The 20,948-nt window shown below is 31.4% G+C and overlaps 2 protein-coding genes across 8 annotated transcripts in view; one reads left to right on the forward strand and one right to left on the reverse strand.

Annotated features, from left to right (window-relative positions):
- LOC126734422 (ATP-dependent 6-phosphofructokinase) overlaps positions 1–15,643 on the forward strand; it is a 21,613-nt gene extending 5,970 nt beyond the window's left edge. For 3 of the 6 annotated variants that reach the window (XM_050438047.1, XM_050438056.1, XM_050438065.1), the window contains 7 exons: positions 1,467–1,626; positions 6,884–7,029; positions 7,225–7,457; positions 7,514–7,758; positions 11,701–11,923; positions 15,229–15,314; positions 15,387–15,643. In XM_050438047.1, the coding sequence (XP_050294004.1) occupies positions 1,467–1,626; positions 6,884–7,029; positions 7,225–7,457; positions 7,514–7,758; positions 11,701–11,923; positions 15,229–15,314; positions 15,387–15,499 (1,206 nt within the window). In that variant the 3' untranslated portion in view covers positions 15,500–15,643. Of the gene's footprint in view, positions 1–1,466; positions 1,627–6,883; positions 7,030–7,224; positions 7,458–7,513; positions 7,759–11,700; positions 11,924–12,148; positions 13,208–15,228; positions 15,315–15,386 lie in introns of those variants that run through there. The other 3 variants (XM_050438073.1, XM_050438080.1, XM_050438088.1) reach the window with 1 other exon arrangement.
- A 4,548-nt stretch (positions 15,644–20,191) lies between these two features.
- Positions 20,192–20,948, reverse strand: LOC126736785 (cystein proteinase inhibitor protein salarin). Of its 2 annotated transcripts, none has more exons than XM_050441320.1 (2): positions 20,753–20,948; positions 20,192–20,473 (listed from the first exon to the last, which is right to left on the reverse strand). In XM_050441320.1, the coding sequence occupies exons 1-2, from the start codon at positions 20,825–20,827 to the stop codon at positions 20,264–20,266; spliced, it is 285 nt and encodes a 94-aa protein (XP_050297277.1). In that variant the 5' UTR covers positions 20,828–20,948; the 3' UTR covers positions 20,192–20,263. The 2 variants fall into 2 exon arrangements, with proteins under 2 accessions (XP_050297277.1, XP_050297287.1); XM_050441330.1 differs by having other exon boundaries at positions 20,771–20,938.

Raw genomic sequence — 20,948 nt, forward strand, 5'->3', positions numbered from 1 at the left:
CCAGTACAAAATCTTTTTGAGACAGATCTTCCAGCGAGATTAGATTTCGCTCGCTATATCCAGGAACAACAAAATCAAGATTCCCTATTTATTAATAAAATTATGTTTACGGATAAAGCGACTTTTACCCGACGGGGAATTTTTAATTTTAAAAACAAACATTCATGGGATATTGCAAATCTAAACCTCATTACTGAAAGACACTTTCAACACGAATTTAAAGATAATATTTGGTGCGGTGTTATAAACAATTTTTTTTTAGGACCTTACGAGTTACCTCCAAATCTAAACGGTGAATTATATTTAAACTTTTTAGAAACAAAACTCATTGATTATTTAGAAAATTTGCCTTTAAATCTGCGCCAAGATATGATTTTTATGCAAGATGGCGCTCCTGCGCATTTTGCTAGACCCGTGAGAGAATATCTTAATGCTAATTTTAACTGGATAGGACGTGGAAGTCAAAGACCTTGGCCCGCACGAAGTCCTGATTTCAACCCATTGGATTTTTGCGTATGGGGATACATGAAATCCATTGTTTACGAAAATCAAATAAACACAAGGGAACAATTATTAGAAAAAATTCAAGCCGCTGCTGAGTCATTTCGAAATGAGCAATTATTTTTTAAGATTCTGCGGTCTTTTAATAAAAGAATTTTAAAATGTCTTGAGACAAATATTGATAATTTTTATTTTTAGTAATTATTTAGGTTTTATATTTTTATTTATCAATTATTTAAAATGTAATATAGCAATTTAAATAGTTTAAAATATGGCTTTCATGAATGTCTTTAAAATCTTTAAATGTAGAAAAAGAGTAATCCTAGAGACATTTTTAAGGTATACCTTTTGTAAGCAAAAATGCTTGCAGAATGCATATTTAAAATAAAAAATAAAATTAAGGGCGTAAAAAAGCTATGGAGTTCAAAAAACCACTAAAATGTGGCTGGGGGCTCCCTCTATGAGATAATTAAAAAAACCTAATTAAATTAGATTTGGCATATAAAAAAAATTCCAAATGTCAAATTTAGTTAAAAACAAAAAACAACTGCTAAAGTTATAGACAAAATTCAAAAAAAATACTTAATGTTTATCACCCTGTATCTTTGGTTGCATTTCATTTTCGGACTAGGAAAATTTAACCTAACCTCATTATTTTTATGAGAGGAATCTGCTATTAAAATATTTACCATTGTTAATGGGACACCCTATATAGTTCTTGAAATATCAATAGTAGAATGTAATTTAGAATTTTCATCTGTTGTTACCACACTTTTCTGCATTTCACGATTAAACAAAATCTGCCATTTACCCTTGCTATTTCTATTATCTTAGACCTATATATAAGATCTTTGGTGTAACAAAGTTTTTAAATGGGTCTATATAACTATACTTCTGCTACCGGTAAATCTGTTGTTTTTTTTCTGAAATAGTTATTTACATTATTACATATTTAAATTATTCAGGAAGGTTATACTATGGCCGTTATACACATAGGAGCTCCCTGCTGCGGCATGAACGCTGCAGTCCGTTCATTCGTACGAAACTGCATCTACAGGGGAGATACGGTCTTGGGCATTCATGATGGCATTGAGGGATTAATTGCCGGAAATATTAAAAGGATGGGTGAGTTGTAGCATAGTTTTTTTATTAATAATGTAAAGTTTGAATCTTTGGATAACAGAAGTTATGCTTTTGGGTAAGAATTTTTTATTTAGTGCAATGACACAACATTTATTAAATAAAAATTCTTCAACCAACAGTTAGGTTACCGTTAAATTTAACAATTTCCCAAAATTAATTTATTTCTAATTTAATTATTTGTTTCATTTGAAAGATAGAAAATTGAAAAGAAGAAATGAGCTTAGAAATCAATAAATTAAGCTTAGCCTTTTGGGTATATGAAAACACATTTTACAAGTTGTGAACTACTCAGAACTTACAAAAAGTGCGTATAGAATTCGTTAAAATAAACAGCTTTTTTAAATAACGTTTTTTTAAAAAACTGAAAAATAGGGGATATACAGAATTAAAAAAAAGTAAGTTAAGCTTGTATATCAAGACGTACCTAGTTTGTTTAGGTTTCGTTTTTTGCTTGGATTGTTGTCTTATCGATCAGGCATTATACCGATCAGTTAATGCAGTCACTTTCAATCAATGACCTCTCAAAAATCGCACATTATTATGAAAACCGTGAACCTGTGGATATGTTCCTTAATTACGTGGAGTGTCTTCAGAGTTACTAGTTTGTTTTAGAGCGCTTTCGTTTGCGGGTTCATAAATCTTATTCATCGATCTTAGAATACTGGCGATATACGCGAAAATCGTGGAGGGCATGCAGAAAGACGGAGACGTGAGAATTTGCAAGAAGATATAAATAAATAAGTAAATAGTCCCTTTATTTCACAAAAATATACAACATTTACTTAAGACACACAATTTCTTTTAAAAGTTGTGCGTGTGTCTGTATAATCATCAATTATTAAATAGCAGAAAATGCTTTTTATTTGTCGTTAGTCGGAATAACAGAAAAAGAGAATAACAAATCTACGCACATATACGAAAGAACTTTTCGTTTAATTTTAGAGATATTTTTATTTCTTTCTTAGTTCCTGAGGCAATCAATTAAATATTTTGCATCGATTTAATAAAATGCACTGGAGTTGACAGAATCATTGATTTATTTTGTGCAAATCTAGTTGCTCTTGAGTGGGTTGATGTATTAAGAAAGAAAGAAAGAAAGAAGGAAAGAAAGAAAGAAAATGTGCTATATTACGTAAGAATAATCTTGTGTACAAGCATCCTACAAGCTAAAAAAAAAACAAAACAAAAATACAATTTCAAAAATTGACAAAACAATGAACAAAATTAAACACAAGAAGACAAAACTCTTTGAACATATTTGAATTCAAGATATCTAAATAAAACAATCAATTACTAAATAAAGGTAAACCTGTTGACAAAACTAGAGGGGAAAAAAGGAAAAAAAAACTTTCCAACATGTCCAAGGTTAAAACCTATCATTAAAAAAGTCATCCAGGTCATAATATGCCTTAGCCAATAAAAGCGTCTTTAATTCTCTTTTAAATTTCTTAACATCCGATATATGTCTAACACATAGAGGAACATGATTGTACATTTTTTTACTTATGTAAATTAATTAGTTTTTGGTAAGGGAAGACGTAGGAATAGGTAGGGGAACATCATTTACACGACGAGTTAAATGGCCAGTGTCAGAGGGTAGTTTGGGAATTTTGTGAATAAGAGCAGCTGTTTCTAAGATAAAGAGTGAAAAAAGAGTTAGGATTTTTTCAGAAATGAAGAGGGGTTTGCAAGAATCTCTTAACTTAGCAGAACACAGGTATCTAACTTTTTTTTTTTTGAACAACAAAGACAATGTTAAATAGCCCCTTATTGGTTAAACCCCAAAAAGGCAAGCCATACCGAATATGAGATTCAATAAGTGAAAAGTACACTGAACGTGCAACCACCCCTCCCAACTCTTGTTTTGTCATTCTTACTGCAAAACATCCAGAAGATAATTTCCCAACTAAATGTAAAATATGATCTTCAAACCGAAGGCGCCATCAATGGTAATTCCTAGGAACTTGCAGCACTCTTTATTCTGCAAGAGGGAATTTCGTCAAACATCAGACCCCGAACATCGCACTTAAACCCCATAATAGACGTTTTTCTTACATTAAACACGAGCCTGTTGGAAGCACACCACCCTGATAAAATCTGAAGGTCTTCAAGGATACAAGTCTTAATATAATCAGAATTTTTATGGCTCCATAGCATGGTGGTATCATCAGCAAACTGAACCACCTTGCCCTGCAGTTTCAATGAACTCAAGTCATCCACATACAGTAAAAATAACAGTGGTCCCAACACTGAACCCTGTGGAACGCCGCATTTTAGGGATCTAGAAGCAGACAAACGCCCTGACACTATAACCTTCTGAGTACGATTTGATAGATAGGACTCAAGCCATCGCAACGCTACGCCCCTAAAACCATATTTATCGAGCTTAAGTAACAGTATTCCATGATCCACACAGTCAATTGCTTTGGATAGATCACAAAACACTGCCGCCGATGACTCTCCAGAATTCAAGGACACATAGACGCTCTCCAAAAAGCTAAAAACAGCATCATGAGTCCCTTTACGGGCTTGAAATCCAAACTGATTTGCAGACAAAATGCCATTATGATGTAAAAAGGACAAAATTCTGCTTTTTGCAAGTTTTTCAACTATCTTAGAGAGGGTAGACAAAATAGAAATGGGACGGAAATTACAAGGCTGATCCAAATCTCCACCCTTATGAAGAGGGATAACCACTGCCTCTTTTAAACATGAAGGAAAAATGCCAATATGTAAAGAATTGTTTATGGCAGAAACTAAAGCATTTAAGGCTGAATCAGGCAAAAAGAGTAACAACCTCGAAGATATCCCATCAGCTCCAGATGATTTATGGTTTTTTAGGCGTTTGATTTCATTTTTTGTTTCGGTAAGATCGACAGGATGAAAGAAAAATGAATGCTCAACCGACACTTGTTGAAGATAATGTAAGGGATCAATGTTACTACGAACTCCGGTTCGGATACTTTTCTATGACAATGTCTAAAATCATTAATAATCGACCAACACTCTATTTGCCTATGACATATTTAAGCGATCCCTATAATAATTAGATTTTGCTGCTTTAATTGTCTTTCTGTACCGACTACGGTATTTCTGATGATATACAAGGATATTTTCATTTCTGGTATATTTGCACAATTAGTCAAAAAACGGAGGTTTTTAGCTGAAATTCTAAGGCCATGGTTTTCGTTTCTTAGTTTTAAGCCTCATTTTAGGAAAGCACTGATTGATCTTATCACACAGAACTTGAAAAAATAAAGTAAGTGGGTCAGAAGCCGTTTCAAGTGCATTCCAATTTACCGAAGCTGTAGCAGCAGAAAAAGCATTGAAATTTCTCCTGCTGAAAATTCTTCCCATATAATGAGATGAAGATACAGTATTATATGGCATTTTAGCAAGAATAGCTTCATGGTCGGAAATACCAGATGGGACTACTGTGCATAAAACGTCATCAAAATTTGTACAGAAATAGTCAATTGTAGTTGCAGATGAAGAAGTTATTCGTGTGGGAGAAAGAACGTGATTTTCAAGTCGTAAGAATTTAAAATACTTAAAAGAGAAGTACGTGGCAAGGTTTCATCAGTGTAGTTGATATTAAAGTCACCACCCAATATAACCTTAGAGTGTAGGGACAACTGGGATAAAAGAGAATCAAGTTTGTCCAGAAACATAGCAATATCTCCTGTAGGTGGCCTATAAACACAAAGAATATATAAATTAAAACGCTTACAAAAAGAAAGAGAGAATTCAAAAACATTCTCTAACAGAAGATTATCATACTTATCAATATTACAAAAAATCGTTTCAATTGTTTGCCTAGCCAAGATCATGGTTCCTCCATGTATAGATTGTTGACGACAAAAATTTGATATAGGAACATAATCAAATATTAAAAAACATTCACTAGGCCTCAACCAGTGCTCAGTCAGAAGTACAATATCAGGAAAATTACATGTGTCCAGCAAAAGATGAAGCTCATCCATCTTGTTTCTTAGGGATTGTATATTAAGAATAAAGATACTTAAGCTTTTCGAAGAGCTAATTTCAATCTTACTAGTAGAATATGAACATGCACGAGATTTAACCTTCGTGGACATGTCTATAAAAAAGAAGAGTTCAATTCACGATCAGTAATCAGTCAGTATTAATGTCAATTTTCTGGGTTCTAAGGATTCTAATTATTTATTTTAAATATAATTTGATAATGGTAAGTAAATTTAATTCCTGGAATAATAATTCGGTAGGATGCATTATATTATTATATTTTTTAAAAGAGATATCTTTACAATTTTTTTCTGGGCAATTTTAAGTGAATTTAAGAAAGTCTTACTGGCAGCCTCCTAAATACAGATTCCATAGTTAATAATCGTTTTTTCCAAGCCTTTATGTATATTTAGCTTTGTTGTCACAAACATTGTCTTAGCATATAGAATTTTTGCATACGTTTTCTTAGTTTATCGCAGATATATTGCATATGTGTCCCATTTTAGATGTTGAAGTAGACACCCAAATATTTAATTTTGTTCACTTCACTAATCTGCACACAATTACATTATTACATACATTATCATGAATTTTAACAGTCCCAAAGTTATGAGGTTTAAGGCCGCGATAATTACTTATAATCTAGCTTTTTTAACCTTACCACGGACTTGTTCGACTTTTTGAAATACCTGCATAACACACAACTTGTACATTTGTAATTATAAAAAATATACGATCTATATAAAGTAGAGAGAGTTAGTTTTTAAGACTTCAAAACAAGAGGAAAATCAGTTTCATTATTACATGCCATTAGGAAACACTGGTTACGTCGAGCAAGTGGGATAAATGTCAAATTTTAACAGCTTTTTGAAGTTGGATAGACCCTGTTGCAAATCTTTTGTCATAATTCAACTTTTTATTTTTCAGTTTTTCGAAAAAAGTTATTGAAGAGATTGGTAATTTTACGAGTTCTTTATACAAATTACGACATAGTCTTACCACTAACCAAAACTTTATTTTTACTCTCGACACGTTTTTCGTAAATGATGATGAGCATCTTCGGGAGAAGACTAAAACTTTACGCAGTTTTGGTTGCTGTTTTTTGTTGCTTGCAAACTGTTTTTTACATATTTTTCAACAAAGCTGCTATGAAATGAGAATACAGGGTGCTAACTTGGGTGCACTTATTTTAGTTGAAATGTATGTGATCAAACGTTTTTATATTGCTACAATAATGTTTTTTCTATAATTTTAGGCTGGTCTGACGTAACGGGATGGGTCGGTCATGGAGGTGCTTATTTAGGTACAAAACGTACTTTACCAGGTCATCGTATGGGACTGGTTGCTTCTCGATTGGAAGAATTTGGTATTCAGGCATTGCTGATTATCGGTGGTTTCGAGGTGAGTTATATACATATATGAGTTATAATGTCATTATCAATTTGGTTTTAAATAATTGGATGCACGTATACTTTAATTCTACCAAAAAAGAATCTAAAAAAATATATCAATCTTCTCAAAAAGCTTCGGGACTCTTACCTTGGAAATGTTATGATATAGGTTTCAAAGACGCAATAATAAATTTTATTTATACAGGGATATCAAGCTGCCTTACAAATGAGCGAAAATAGAGATGAACACCACGCTTTTCGCATACCCATCATGGTAATTCCAAGTACAATATCGAACAACGTTCCCGGAACTGAATTTTCTCTCGGTTGTGATACCGCCTTGAATGAAATCACAGAAATTTGCGACCGGATCAGACAGTCCGCCCAAGGTACCAAACGCAGGGTGTTTGTTATCGAAACTATGGGTGGGTACTGTGGGTAAGTTTGAAATATTAAAATGCATTTTTCCACTTTGATTTAATGTGTCTTTTCAGATACTTGGCTACTCTGGCAGGTTTGGCCGGTGGCGCAGACGCTGCCTACATCTACGAAGAGAAATTCACAATTAAAGATCTGCAGCAAGACGTTTATCATATGGCTACCAAAATGTCCGAAGGGGTGCAGCGTGGTTTAATTTTGAGGAATGAGAAAGCTTCTGAGAATTATAATACTGAATTTATTTATAGATTATATTCGGAGGAAGGAAAGGGATTGTTTAGTGCAAGAATGAACGTTTTAGGTAAGGGATTTGATTTATTATATTCTCGCATAAAAACTATTGTATAATATCGACTTAAAAAGCCGAATTTAACCATATAAGTATAGGATTGATAAAGTTATGGCAAAGTTTAAGATTTAATATTCAATTTTCTAATAACGTTAATATTTTTAAAATGATCCTGCATTTTTTCTGTTTGCTTTAGAATAAATAAAAACACAATTAAGAGAAAGGTATACTAATCTTTTAAAGTTTTCCTTTGTTTAACTTATTTTCCTAGAGGAGACATAGAAAGGTGTTTTTAAATTGACATTTCGTTTTCCAAGAGTCATCATCAAATTTATTCTTTGTGTATATTTGCGAAACAAGTCGAGAAGTTGTAGAAAGCCTTTATTATGAATAAAGCCATACTTAATTAGGAAAAAAAATTCAGTTTCATTCTTAATTATAATAACTATTATTATTTTGTAACATCCTGAGAATGACTTTATACAAAATCAAAACCCCAATTTAAATAAAATTTCTTGTTATTTGCAGCCCATTTCACCAATTTATTCAGACTTTGGTTATCTCTGGGCTTACTAAATACTGTAATATTTCACACCCTGAAAGAAAATATCTATTTATGAGAAAAATATAATTAAGATAAAGATAGATCCATCTCTATCTTAAACACATCTTTATCTATAAGTTTATTTAACACATTTGGAGAAAGTGCCAGCAAGCGCAAATCTATTAGATTTATATTATTTATTTATAAAATAAATTTTTATGTGCTGCTTTCTTATACAATGAAATAAAAAAATAAGAATCAGTTAAAATCAATATACGTTCATTTTAATTGTGTCACCTGTTATGGTCACATATTGTGCCTAAAGTTAAGTTTTAAAAAATAGCGGCATCCACAGTTCACGATAGTTCTCGATGACAAAACAATCGAAATCCCGATTTCAAATACTATCGACTTAAATAAATAGGTTTTGTATTTGAAATTGACGGGGTGAATTCACCTGTTCACTTTTTGATTACGTATTACTACAGAACTATTAAAGCGATTGGCTTTTTAAAAAATTCAAATTTTTAACCCATATTTTACCAGGGCATGAAAAAACAACAATTTTTCGAATAGCAATATTTATTATGTATTAAAATAGGTTAGAAAAGAAGATTATGACACAAAAAAAAAGTTACATTCAAAAACTTTAAAAAAAGGGCATGTTGCGTTTTGGCATATACTTAACCAATGTTAAGTATATGAACAAAAAAAACGTAATTTTACTTTTTATGGTAACGCTCAAAACAATCGGTATGGAGGGGCACGTTGCATTTTTTACATAAAAATACCGTTTGACTACTACATATTTTTTGCATCTACGTCTGGAGTGGAGCGATTTAGTGATAATATGACCGATATTATCACATCTTTGCTCAAGAACTGCCCTAGGGGTAGTAATAGATGTACGAATGGAAGATTCAGTTTTTATCAGGCGAAGAGCAATTGTACGATTTAAAGTCTAGTTGACTAATATTTTTGTCACTGACAATGTTATAAACCTTCCAACAATTGACTAAAAAGCTATCTATAGTGTTAAGGAACAAAGGCCACCACCACTTTTTTCCAGATATCCCTATTCTATAATTGGCTATGCCGTTATTGTGGAGATCTACTCCCCCCCATGAATTTGTTGTACATCTTGATAACATTAGGTTGCTGAATAGGATTGTCTGTTTTTGCTTTACGGTCATACCTTTTAGCTCTGTATAATGGTTCGTCGTTGTAATGGTTACTTATTACTGTGACCACTGAATTATCGTTCCATCTAACTAATGAGACCCCACTGACAGTGTCATGTGCCGAAATGTAGTAGCCGCGTTTTTGTTTAGAAACTCTTTTGGTCCCTTCTAAAGGACAGTGGACAGCGGTTCTGTTTTCCCTTATAGTTCCGCTCGCAAAATAACCTTTATCGGTAAGATATGAAAATAATTGAAACGAAGAAAAATAATTATCAAAAAATACCTGATGCTTCATTGGGTCATTCACTATAGACAATAAATCAACAACAACTTGCATACCCATACCTAATACAGATTTTTGTTTATTTGGATTTGCTCCTGCGTATGGAATGAACTGATATAAATAACCGTCTGACGAACAAATACACCATAATTTAAAACCAAATCTAACGGGTTTACCCCTAATAAACATTTTGCAGGAGTGCCTGCCAAAGTAAGAAACCATTTGTTCGTCAATAGACAGACTGTGTGAAAATATACCAAACTGCAACATTTTCTGATTTATGAGATCAAAAAATGGCCTAAGCTTACAAAACTTGTCATTTTTATCTAATTGTGCGTTATCTGACAAATGGAGGTTTTTTTTATATTGTAAAATTTATTTCGACTCATACATTTTTTTACAAGGTCTATCCCCTTGTCTTCATCAGTTGACCAATATAGTTGTGTTTGTGGTAGTTTATGATAACCTGTAAATATTAGCAGTCCTATAAACTTTAGTAATTCATATTAATCCAACTCAAAATCATGTCGATTATTGTCTTTTGCATATTTTTCCGAAAATGTTAAAATAAGATTTAATACTTGGTCATCAAAGAACAAAAAGAAAATGTCTAAAGGTGACTTTCCGTGGAGTAAATCTACCAATTTCTCAAGCGCAGGGCCTTCATTCGAAATAGGCTGGGACATCATAGGAATTGAACCCTTTTTCCATTTTGGTTCCCTACTTTGAAATTGGCTGGTGTTAGACCTTTCGATTTTCCGTTTCTTTTCTGCCAAACTCTCATCATCAGACGAATCCCAGTCAAATTCATTGTCCTGTCTTATCTGTAATTCAAATGTGCCCGCTATGTCCACATCATTTTGGCTGTTTTTTTCGTTTACAGCAATTACATCGTCATCTATATTTTCTTCGTCAGTCAAGCTATCTAGTTCTGGAAGAATATAAACAGCATCAATTTCAACTAAAATAATGTCCGTCTACATAACAGGCCTAACAAAAATACTTAGTAGATCTTACCAACATCTCCGGAATGTTCTGCTTCCAATTCATCTACTACTTCATATAAAGCACTCTCCAGCTCTCTTTGCGTAAGAAATTTAGGCATGTTTTTCTAAAATACACATACACTTAGCACCGATTAAAATTCAATATTACTAAAAACTTTTTTACACACAAACACACACACACAAGCCTAAACCGCAATATCTCTAGCTGATACCGTTGGCAACTCAAGCGCTATTTCGACCAAAATACAGATAACGTTTTTTCCCAGTGATGCGTTTTCGCAACATTTACAATTTGGAGTCGAGTATTTTGGAATTTGTAACATTTTTTTGTTGTCAGTAAAAAAAAGGTAAATACACACATGTGTTAGCAATACGATTCAGCTAAACAAATCTCGCCGGTATTATGCTTACCAATAATAAACAATAATATTCGAAAGTATGTTTAGACATTAAAATTTTGCTTGAATTGGAATAAAAATGTAAAAATCAAAACACTGGTTTATTTATTGAGTGTTTTAAAAATCTTTTTAATTCAACCTTAGTAAATACTATAGTAACGTTAGATATTACATTTTTTATTTTGTTTATATTATAAAAAAAAATATATTATAATATGACTGTTGCGTTTTCGCATCATTGGTAAAAAATGGGTTAATATTAGTTTAAAGTATGTTTAAGTAGTTTACAAGTATTGAATCCACAATATCCTAAAAAAAAAATATGAAAAAGAATTTCTGTAAAATTGTAATTTAAAAAAAAATCATAAATATTGTAATTGTTTATAGTGAGTGAACGAAATGACAATAGAAAAACTATTTTTTTTTAATGAAATACTAAATGTTTCCGATTCTCTTACTTTTAGGCTTGCCGAACTGTATAAGGTTACCGAGACTCATATTTAGACCACCCTGTCATTAAGTCATTTTATTTATATTCCAGGTCATATGCAACAAGGTGGATCACCAACACCCTTCGATCGTAACTTGGGTACAAAAATGGCGGCAAAAGCCGTCGATTGGATGGTTTGCCAGTTGAAAAATAATACGGATTCCGAAGGAAAAATTAATTGTACAGATCCAAATACGGCCTGTTTATTGGGCATCGTTAAACGGCAGTACAAGTGTACCAGTGTACATGATTTAAAGGATCAAACGAACTTCGAGTAAGTAATAAATTAAGGAATTTTGAAATATGTGTATTTTAATACAATAGAGGTTACAATATACAAACGTGGAAATATTTCAAATGCTTATTAAATCCATCAAAAGGTTGGTTTGCTTCTGGAAACATAATTATGTAAGAAAATGTTACTTGCTTTTGATGACCACCCTTATTAATTTATTTCTATGTCACAATAACACCGATTATATTATAATTGTTTTTGCAGTCAACGTATACCAAAAGAACAGTGGTGGTTAAAACTCCGTCCGCTTCTCCGTATTTTGGCCAAACATGACTCTACTTACGAAGAAGAGGGCATGTACATGTCCATCGAGGACAGACTGGTCGATGTTACCATTTAAATGGGAGGCCAGTTTGGATTAAAAAACCCCGGTTGGGCTTTCGCAGTCTAAAAAGTCGATCGTACAGAGACGTATTTTGTCTCTGAAGTTCGTCTTTTAGAGATTTTCTAAATGTTTGTAGCTCTGGGTTATCTTAGTAGTATCATATTCTACCAAAGATTATTCTGGTAAAAAAAAATAATTAATTTAAAGATATAAAGTCCATTTTAATTATTAAGTTGCCGGTTATAAGCCAGTATATCTTCTATTATCAAAATATTATTTATTATATTTTAATTATAAAACGCAACTACTTTTATACTAGATTCCTGGGTAATTTTATACCCATTTCTTATGTTATATCTTAAAATATTACAACCTTAAAGTGAATATTATGCAAATATTAATTTAAGACCTAAAGCTTTTAAATTATTAATATGCTTGCTTTTATAAGCGAATATACATTCTTTGATTATTAAACCAGACAAACCGTTATGCTAAATTCTCCTGAATGAATACAAACACGTTATTTTTGTATTTTATATAATTATTTCAACTTTAAAGTGAATATTATACAATTTTTTAATAATGCAATAACTTAGACATCTTGAATTAAAACTAGTACTGATACTATATTATCGTGCATCCAGAGTTGAATTGTTTTTGCTTTGTAGTAGTGACAACTTTATTAGGGAAAATATTATTTATTTATTAATTTAACATTGTTACCTCCAAATTTTTTTGTCATAAAGATATTTTTCTTGTCAAGGTCTTTCATTAATCACTTAAATTTCTGTTTTATATAAAACCTTTATCTGGAAAATATCTTTATGCATTAAAAGAGCGAATAAAGAAAATATATATATTAAAAAAAATGTAACAACAAATTTTCTGTATTGTATTAATCTTGATAGTGACTGTAGTAAAATTATCATTCTATTAAACTTTTTTTATTTATCCACTTCCTTGTCCTCTTGTTTAAAATTTAGGGATCCGCAAGACGGTTGCTATTTTTGTCGAGCGTTTCTAGTTATTTGGGTCTTCAGGCCAGGTAATTTTTTTTTAATTCCATGTTTTGGGTGTCTTTTTCGGAAGAAGCCTCTAAGCAGAAACAATTAAAAAGACCCAGGAAAAGAAATAATTTTGAGGAGTTATTGTTTCCGGAAATATTTGTACTTTTTTTAGGTTTATTAAGGAAAACTTAGGGTATAGAACATACTACATCTACGTTGAATGAAGTTAAGTGTAACAGGTTCTTTTTTGTTTTTTAGTATTTTTTAATTTGTTTTTCAAAATGATCCTGAGAGCCCGAAAAACATGAAAAATTATTTAAAATGCCTGGATTAAAATAATGTTAATTGAAGTAATTTCTATAAACAAAAAGTGGCTTTATTTATTTATACACAAAATACTTTAGAGTTCAAAAAGACAAATGCGTGGCACCCCTGAAAAGTTATAATCAATGCCACGAAAACATGAGAAATGTCAAGGATAAAAAGAAAAAAAATGCCCGGAATAAAAGGCAGAAAAATTCTTATCAATGCGTAGAAAACGCAGTTAAGGCGAATTATCGAAAGACATATATAAAGGCCTGAATGAAATTTGAATACGTATTTAAAATGCTTGCAATTAAATGAGATATGTCTAAAAGATATAGAAAATAACGTCAAATACCTGAAAAAAATAAAAAATTATTCTAAAAAATCTACAAAGTTTATAAATAACGAATTAAGTTTATAGGTTATCAATCGAATACTTAAGTGATTCGATCGTAAGCTGAAATATTTACGGAAACATCGCATTTTCACTCTAATATTGTCATCAAGCACCTAAACTTACCCTTTTTGAGGGTGACTATAAAAAATTCTTTTGGATATAAACATTTTAATACCTACCTATTCAGCAAATCTGGAATATAATTATTAGATATAATGTAGTTAAATCCTGCATCGCATCCAGGGTACACCAGCATACAGACAAAGTTATTTATGTTTAAAATCTTACAAAACGTTACAGATTTATCAAAACAATAGCATCAGAATATTATCAATCTACTAGCACATTCTGGGATTCAAAGAAATACAATTGCTGACCAGATCTTGCTAAAGAAGCTATTGGTAACAACGTATATGTTTATGGATTAAAATTCTGTGACATATTTCTTTTTCTTAATAAACAAAAATGGAGACATTTGGTGAATATAGAGCCAATAACTGCAATTTTTATAACGATAAGCAACTTACCTTAAAGACATTAATGGAAACCAACTTAATAGGAGTAACTACTTTTATTGGAATAATATCTATGGCCATTGTAATGTAAGATGCTTCTTACGCAAGATAAATGTACTCGAAAATCGGCATTGCGTAATATGCAATAATATAACTATACTCTTCACGATTTTAACCATCTTGGATGTGAGTCAAATCAACGGGCATCCATTTTTGTGAACCAAGAACTGGCAGAGTTCAATCAGCTACCACCGAATGCATGTAATTCAGTTAAAATATCAAAGACAGTAGAATAAACCATGTATTAGTGAAATTTGCACAAATGGCGGAACGAAAGCTTTAATTGATATTCGCTCATAAGACAATAATTACGCCAAATGCCTCCAGAATAATAAAATATTTTTTTTTATATTTTGTGTCGTGTCTAATTTATGGCTCTTCTTTTTAGTGTTATTTTTCGTTTTTTACGATTTGTGTATTGATTATTTAGAAAAATTAAAATTCTGAATAATTTGACGAAGCTCAACAATAATTCTTTAAATTTTCTTAATAAATATATATTTAAAACTTTGGGATGATCACAGCCAAATTTAATGTCTTAACTAGAATGTCAAAATTGAGGGAAAATTCTTTGCATTTTTTATGATCTCAATATAAATAGCATTCTCTATTCAAAAAGCGACCAGCCTTCACTGGTTTATAGAATTATCTTGATATTATATGTTTATTTTCAGGTGTAGAATTCCCAAGAAATGTTGGTGGATGATAATAAGACCACTTTTACGGGCGTTATCTATTAATAATTCATTTTATGATAAAGGCCAGTATAGTACGAAAATACAATTTAAATTTTACCTAAGGTTAAAAGATGCTTATAAAAAATGTATTTTAGACCCACTTGAAGAACCTGACTGGAATGAACTTAAAAAGAAAGCCTCTCTCGCTAACTTTGCGTTTTTCACTCGACCTGAACTAAGGCCAGAATTCAGATTTAGGAAACCTTGATCATCCTGGCGTTTTTTAACATGTTCTTGGTGATGTACTTATTAATTATCTGTGATATTTTCCCATTTTCTGTCTACATGTAAACCTTTAATTATTTTCTTTTTATACCTTTTTATTAAATAAATATATAATGTTTTTATTTTATATACACATAATTAATAATCTGCGTTGTGTAAAATTTTTATTGAGTAAAAAAATAGTGAATGCTCTGCTCAAGGAATTTGAATATATAGTAAAATTTCTATATTAAAGAAATGCTTAATAGAAATCGATCTTGGGAGGTTAAAGCAAAGTATATAGATTTCAACAATTTGTTAGACTGTGGTTAAAAGGGGCCTAATGTTTTAACGGTTTGCAGTAAGGAACGTGGAATTTTTGTTGTGCTCGGAGATTTCGTTTACGATCATCATTTTCATCAATCTTATATTCGTCCACTGCTGGACATACGCCTTCCTAGATTGCTTCCACATTCTCCTATTTTGCGCGTCCTGTATCCAATATATGCAGATCATCCTAATATCCTTTAAGCATCTTTCCCTGCTTCTGTATGCGTCCTGTCTAGCCATGTTGGTCCATCTGTGGTCTCGAACTCTCGCAGTGCGACCCGTCTAATTCCACTTTAGGAACGCTATTCTTTCTATTGTCTGAATCACTCTGGTTCTTCAACGTAGCTCAGCTTTTGTGATGCGATCTCTGAGGGTTAGTCCCAGCATTGACTTTTCCAGTGATTTACTATGGTTTTCTGTACAGCCTATTATGTTAATGTCAAAGTCTCGTTCACCACAAACAACTTAGGATAGGCAGAACACATTGATTGAAAATCTTTATTTTCTTTCGACAAATTAGTAAATCTGGCTTTAATATGTTCCTTGCTTTAAATGCAGCCCAAGTTATAGTAGTTATAATACCTTTTCGCCTAAGCAATTCACGAGTTGGGTTATAACAATAATAATCTTTATTTAAGTATAATTATATACATATTCAATGAAAAGGCAAGAGTGCAGTTGAACATAATTTGTTCAGCTGATTTGTACACTTATCCTCAAGGAGAAGTAGACATACATTCTTTCAGTAAAATAAAAAAAAATCGTAAAGCTAACAAATTCAAGAAGAATTTTTTTTTATAATCTATCATAAAACTATATGATGTCACAAGATTTGATTATTGACGAAATTATTGACGAATTTGTAGGGTAGAGGGTAGACTATTAAATACTTTAGCCAGGTCATATATAAAAGATCTCTCGAATTTTGCGGTTTGATGTCTAGGTATGATGATCCCATTGAATCGCAAATTAAAAGTATTAACATCTGTCTTGAATGCGATTTTTTGAAACAAGTATTGAGGAGACTTTAACTTTATTTTTTTATGATACAATAGTACAATACACATCTATGAAAAAAAAGGTCTCTGTTTCATATTTACCCACCCGGTGGCCTCCAGTTTATGACTTGTTGGTTGTCTAGGGCGAATACCATGAATAAATCTTAAACAATATATTTCAACTCGTTCTATTTTCTTACAATATTCGGCAGTTAAACTTTACCATTTTAATCAACAGGAACAATCCTACTAGTTTGCTAATTTATCCTACCCTGTATCTTATTTATTTATTTATTTACATCACTCAACAGAGAAACTCCAATAATAGAGTGGAAACGATGTATATAAACATGAAATCATCTTATCAAAATAAAATACATATTATAGATATGATAAATTATTAATAAATATATAAAAAAGAAGAAAACAAGATTATCTAAACTAAGCGAATTCTTTTAATTTCGGCTAGGCTACAGTTAAATATATCGCATTGATTCTGTATAGAGTTGTATGTAGTAGCTCTACGTACAGCCGAAAATTTTGTAATGTTGGTTCGAGGTATTGAAAGGTAAAAAGTTTGAGAACTGCGAGCTGAGGAGTGTGTAAATTTAGAAGTTGCAAGATCTCTGGCGAGTCAATTACGCCATTAACTAATTTATGTAAGAACTGTAAATCTGTCGAATCCCTTCTTTCCTGTGAGGATTTTACCTGAAATCTTTCAAGCAAACGACCATGTGAAAAGCCGATTTCCGGGTATACTCTTTCGCATTTAAACCTAAGGAATTTAAGAAATTTTCGCTGAATATTTTCAAGCTCTTGAATATGGTTCTGGTAGTATGGCGACCAGACTTGGGAAGAATATTTCAAAATTGAACGAACATAGGTAAAGTACAGGAGTTTAATGCTAGAGGAGTTTAATACTAAACAAGGTCCATAAACAGCGTCACAATGATTAAAAACAGAGACAACCATTAAATCGCATAAAACTTTTTTAGTTTTTTGATAAAGAAAATATCTGGAGTTATATAAGGCATGTAGATTCCCTATACATTTTTGAATTCACATAGAAATAGGTTTTTCAAACCTTAATTCGTTATCGAAATAAGCCCGTAAATTTTTGCATTCTGTTTTCATAGGAAGAATCTCATTGCCAATCTTTAAGATAACTCTTTTAGTCAGATGTTTTACATCAATAGGCCTGCCAAAAAACATCACAAAGGATTTACTTGAAAAACGGCTAGTTATATCCGTATTAGCCTAGTTTACTTAATATCCTTTGAATATTGTTCACTGTGTGATGACCTACTAGTCATTCTTTTTAAAAACCTCTTTTTTTCCTGATAAACTATTTTTAACTTATCCCACTAGTAACTTTTTTAGGAACCTCTAGTTGTTTTATGATAAACTTTATAATATTTACACTGATATAGTTTTTTTTTAGCATCCGCCGATACTGAATTATCTTCTATATACGATGAGCTACTAGTTTTTTTTTAGAAACCTAGAAACCTCTAGTTTTTCTTATCATAAACTTTTTATTTTATCATTACTTTTTATATTTAAACTTACCTTCAAGTGGAGAGCATGGTCCTTAGAAATTTTGTATAGTGTGTTTAGATCTTCAGTTACAGAGAGACAACTATGGTTATCTCTACTTATACGGATTTCGTGGCCAAAATACTTGTATGAAGTAGTGTCTTCTTCTTCTTGGATTGGATATATGTGTATTTTGTCACCGTGTACAAGTTTAGTCATTAGTTGGGTTTTTGTCACATTAATTTTCAAGGTCGAGGCGATCTGATATTAGGACTATGTCATCTAGAATTTTAAATGTGTTATGGGATTCAACGCTTATGTTTAATCGTAGATTATCCAAATTTACAGATTTAAACTTATACTCAAAAATGGTTTTAGCGAAATACTGTCCTCAAGCCGTTTTATTTTGAATTTACTTGTTGTCTCCTGCAGTTTTACGTTAGCTGGAGCATTTTTATATATAGACTCTATTGCTAAGTCATACCGATGGGTCTATTTCATAGTCAGAGAGTGACTTTACCATCTGATACTAGTTTATAGTGTCAATGGCTTCCACGAATATCAGGATAAATGGTTTATTATATTCAATGGACTTCTCTATAAGATTCTTCAGGATTTTGAGGTGATTTTTCATGTCATAAGCTGGTCGAAGCACACTCTGTTGTCTTGGCTGATCGAGATCCAGTTTCGCTTTTAATCTATTCGCGATAAATTAGTCGAGTGATAGCTTATGAGAGCAGACTGAGAAAGGTAATTTGCAAGATTAGTTAAGTCATATTTTTTATATATTAAGATAATGATTGTATTGTTCCATTGTTGTGATGTTTTGCCTTATAGAAGACACTCGTTAAACAGAACTTTAATACTCTCCAATAGATTTTCGCCACCCAGTTTAAGATATTGAATGACCACGTCATCTTCGCTTCAAACTATTGATTTAGAATTATGGGAATCGGATCACGGATAATTTCTCTTTCATATGTAGCATATAGCTCTTTCTATAACTGCTCTACTACTTTTAGAATTTCTGTTTTATCAGCTGGTTTTTATGGCTGGATTTGGCCTTCTATGTATGACCTTTAATTAAAAAAGAAATAAAAAAGATCGCTTTTAAATTGTACTTTTTATTTAGTGTCTACTAAACGAACATAGCCCGTTTTTACGTCGAAACAATGACAACTATGTAAAGTCTATTATCGGACTTCATAAGAAATATTTATTTGCAGTAATTATAATTAATTAATCTAATAATATGGAGCTATATGATGAACAAAATACAGATAAAAAAACAAACTTATCTTTAATTTGCTCCATTATTTTTGGATATTAACAGAGTCAATGATTAAATTAGATATTTTTGAACTTTTACTGACTTCAATTAAATACTGATTAAAAATATCCCAAATGAAATTTACTTAAATATATGAGAAGATACATACATATATGAATCATTTCCAAATAGAATATTCGTCATTTTTCATCAAAATAAATATTTTTTTATATTTATAACTATCATGTTTCAATATATTCCATGTTAGTAAATATACCCCGTACATTAGTGAATAAAAAGAAGTATAAATCTTTATAGGGCAAAATCCGTTCTATTGATATGATCTACTTTTTAGTCAGTTTTGAAATATTCTTAAAACATTCATCCATAGTAAAAATCGTTACTATGAACAAAATTATTTTACTTATTTCATTATAAGGAGTTGAAATAGAGTTAGACTGTTCCTATATTCCTAACCAGAATGTTCCTATAGATTTAGACCAATAGTCTTTAGCTCCAGCACATTTTATGGTTAAAAAATTACAATTTAAAAAAAACAGCATTGAAATAAAAAACAAAAATTTAATAAAACGTATTTATATTACTGCCTAACCTAAAGAGACGAGCTTTAAATCTATCTACGCATAGCCATGCCCATCATCATTCCACCCTTCGGTACTTCTTCGGGGGTTAAATCGGCCATATGATTTAACCCTTTGCTATACGTCTCTTGGCCGTCTTGGAATTTCCTATTATGCTCGGCGATTTCGTTTACGTTACTTTCGAAAATTTTGAAGCGTTTTTGCTCCTCTTCCTCAGATTCATAGGATTTTCCGTGTTCGGCCTTAAATAAAAGAGAGAAATATTTTTGATTTTTTTTATGATATATATTATCATATAAAAAATCTAAGTCGAAACCTAAGCAATAAAATGAAAAGATTTCAAATCCAAAGGCTCTTTATTGAATTTAATCCTATTTTCAAATAGTTCCTTAGTGAGGTATCTAAATGCAAAAAAATTACAATAGATGGTTTTACACCGAATATATAGTAACTTCTTAGATATTAGTATTAACTAATTTAATTTGTAGCAATTTTGTTGCTATTTTGGTTAACAAACTTACAAAAAAAATCAAACTTACCTTCCATTTGCTCCATTCTTCTTGGGCGTTAATGGGTCCAACGAGTAAACCAGACATTTTTTTAAAGTTAAAAGTGATTCAATTACTATTTAGTTCAGTTACTGATTAAAAATATGCCAAATCAATCCTTAACTTTACTTAAATACACGAGTAGGTACTTGAATCATCTAAACCGAAG

The sequence above is a fragment of the Anthonomus grandis genome, chromosome 1 (assembly GCF_022605725.1).
Source record: "Anthonomus grandis grandis chromosome 1, icAntGran1.3, whole genome shotgun sequence".
NCBI classification, from domain to species: domain Eukaryota; kingdom Metazoa; phylum Arthropoda; class Insecta; order Coleoptera; family Curculionidae; genus Anthonomus; species Anthonomus grandis.

Bases quoted from the DNA above. Each gene is read 5' to 3' on its own strand.
- LOC126736785 (XM_050441320.1), bottom strand. From the start codon at position 20,827: ATGTCTGGTTTACTCGTTGGACCCATTAACGCCCAAGAAGAATGGAGC. The intron at 20,474-20,752 runs GTAAGTTTGTTA...CTTTTATTTAAG, and splicing joins AGGTAAGTTTGATTTTTTTT to GCCGAACACGGAAAATCCTA.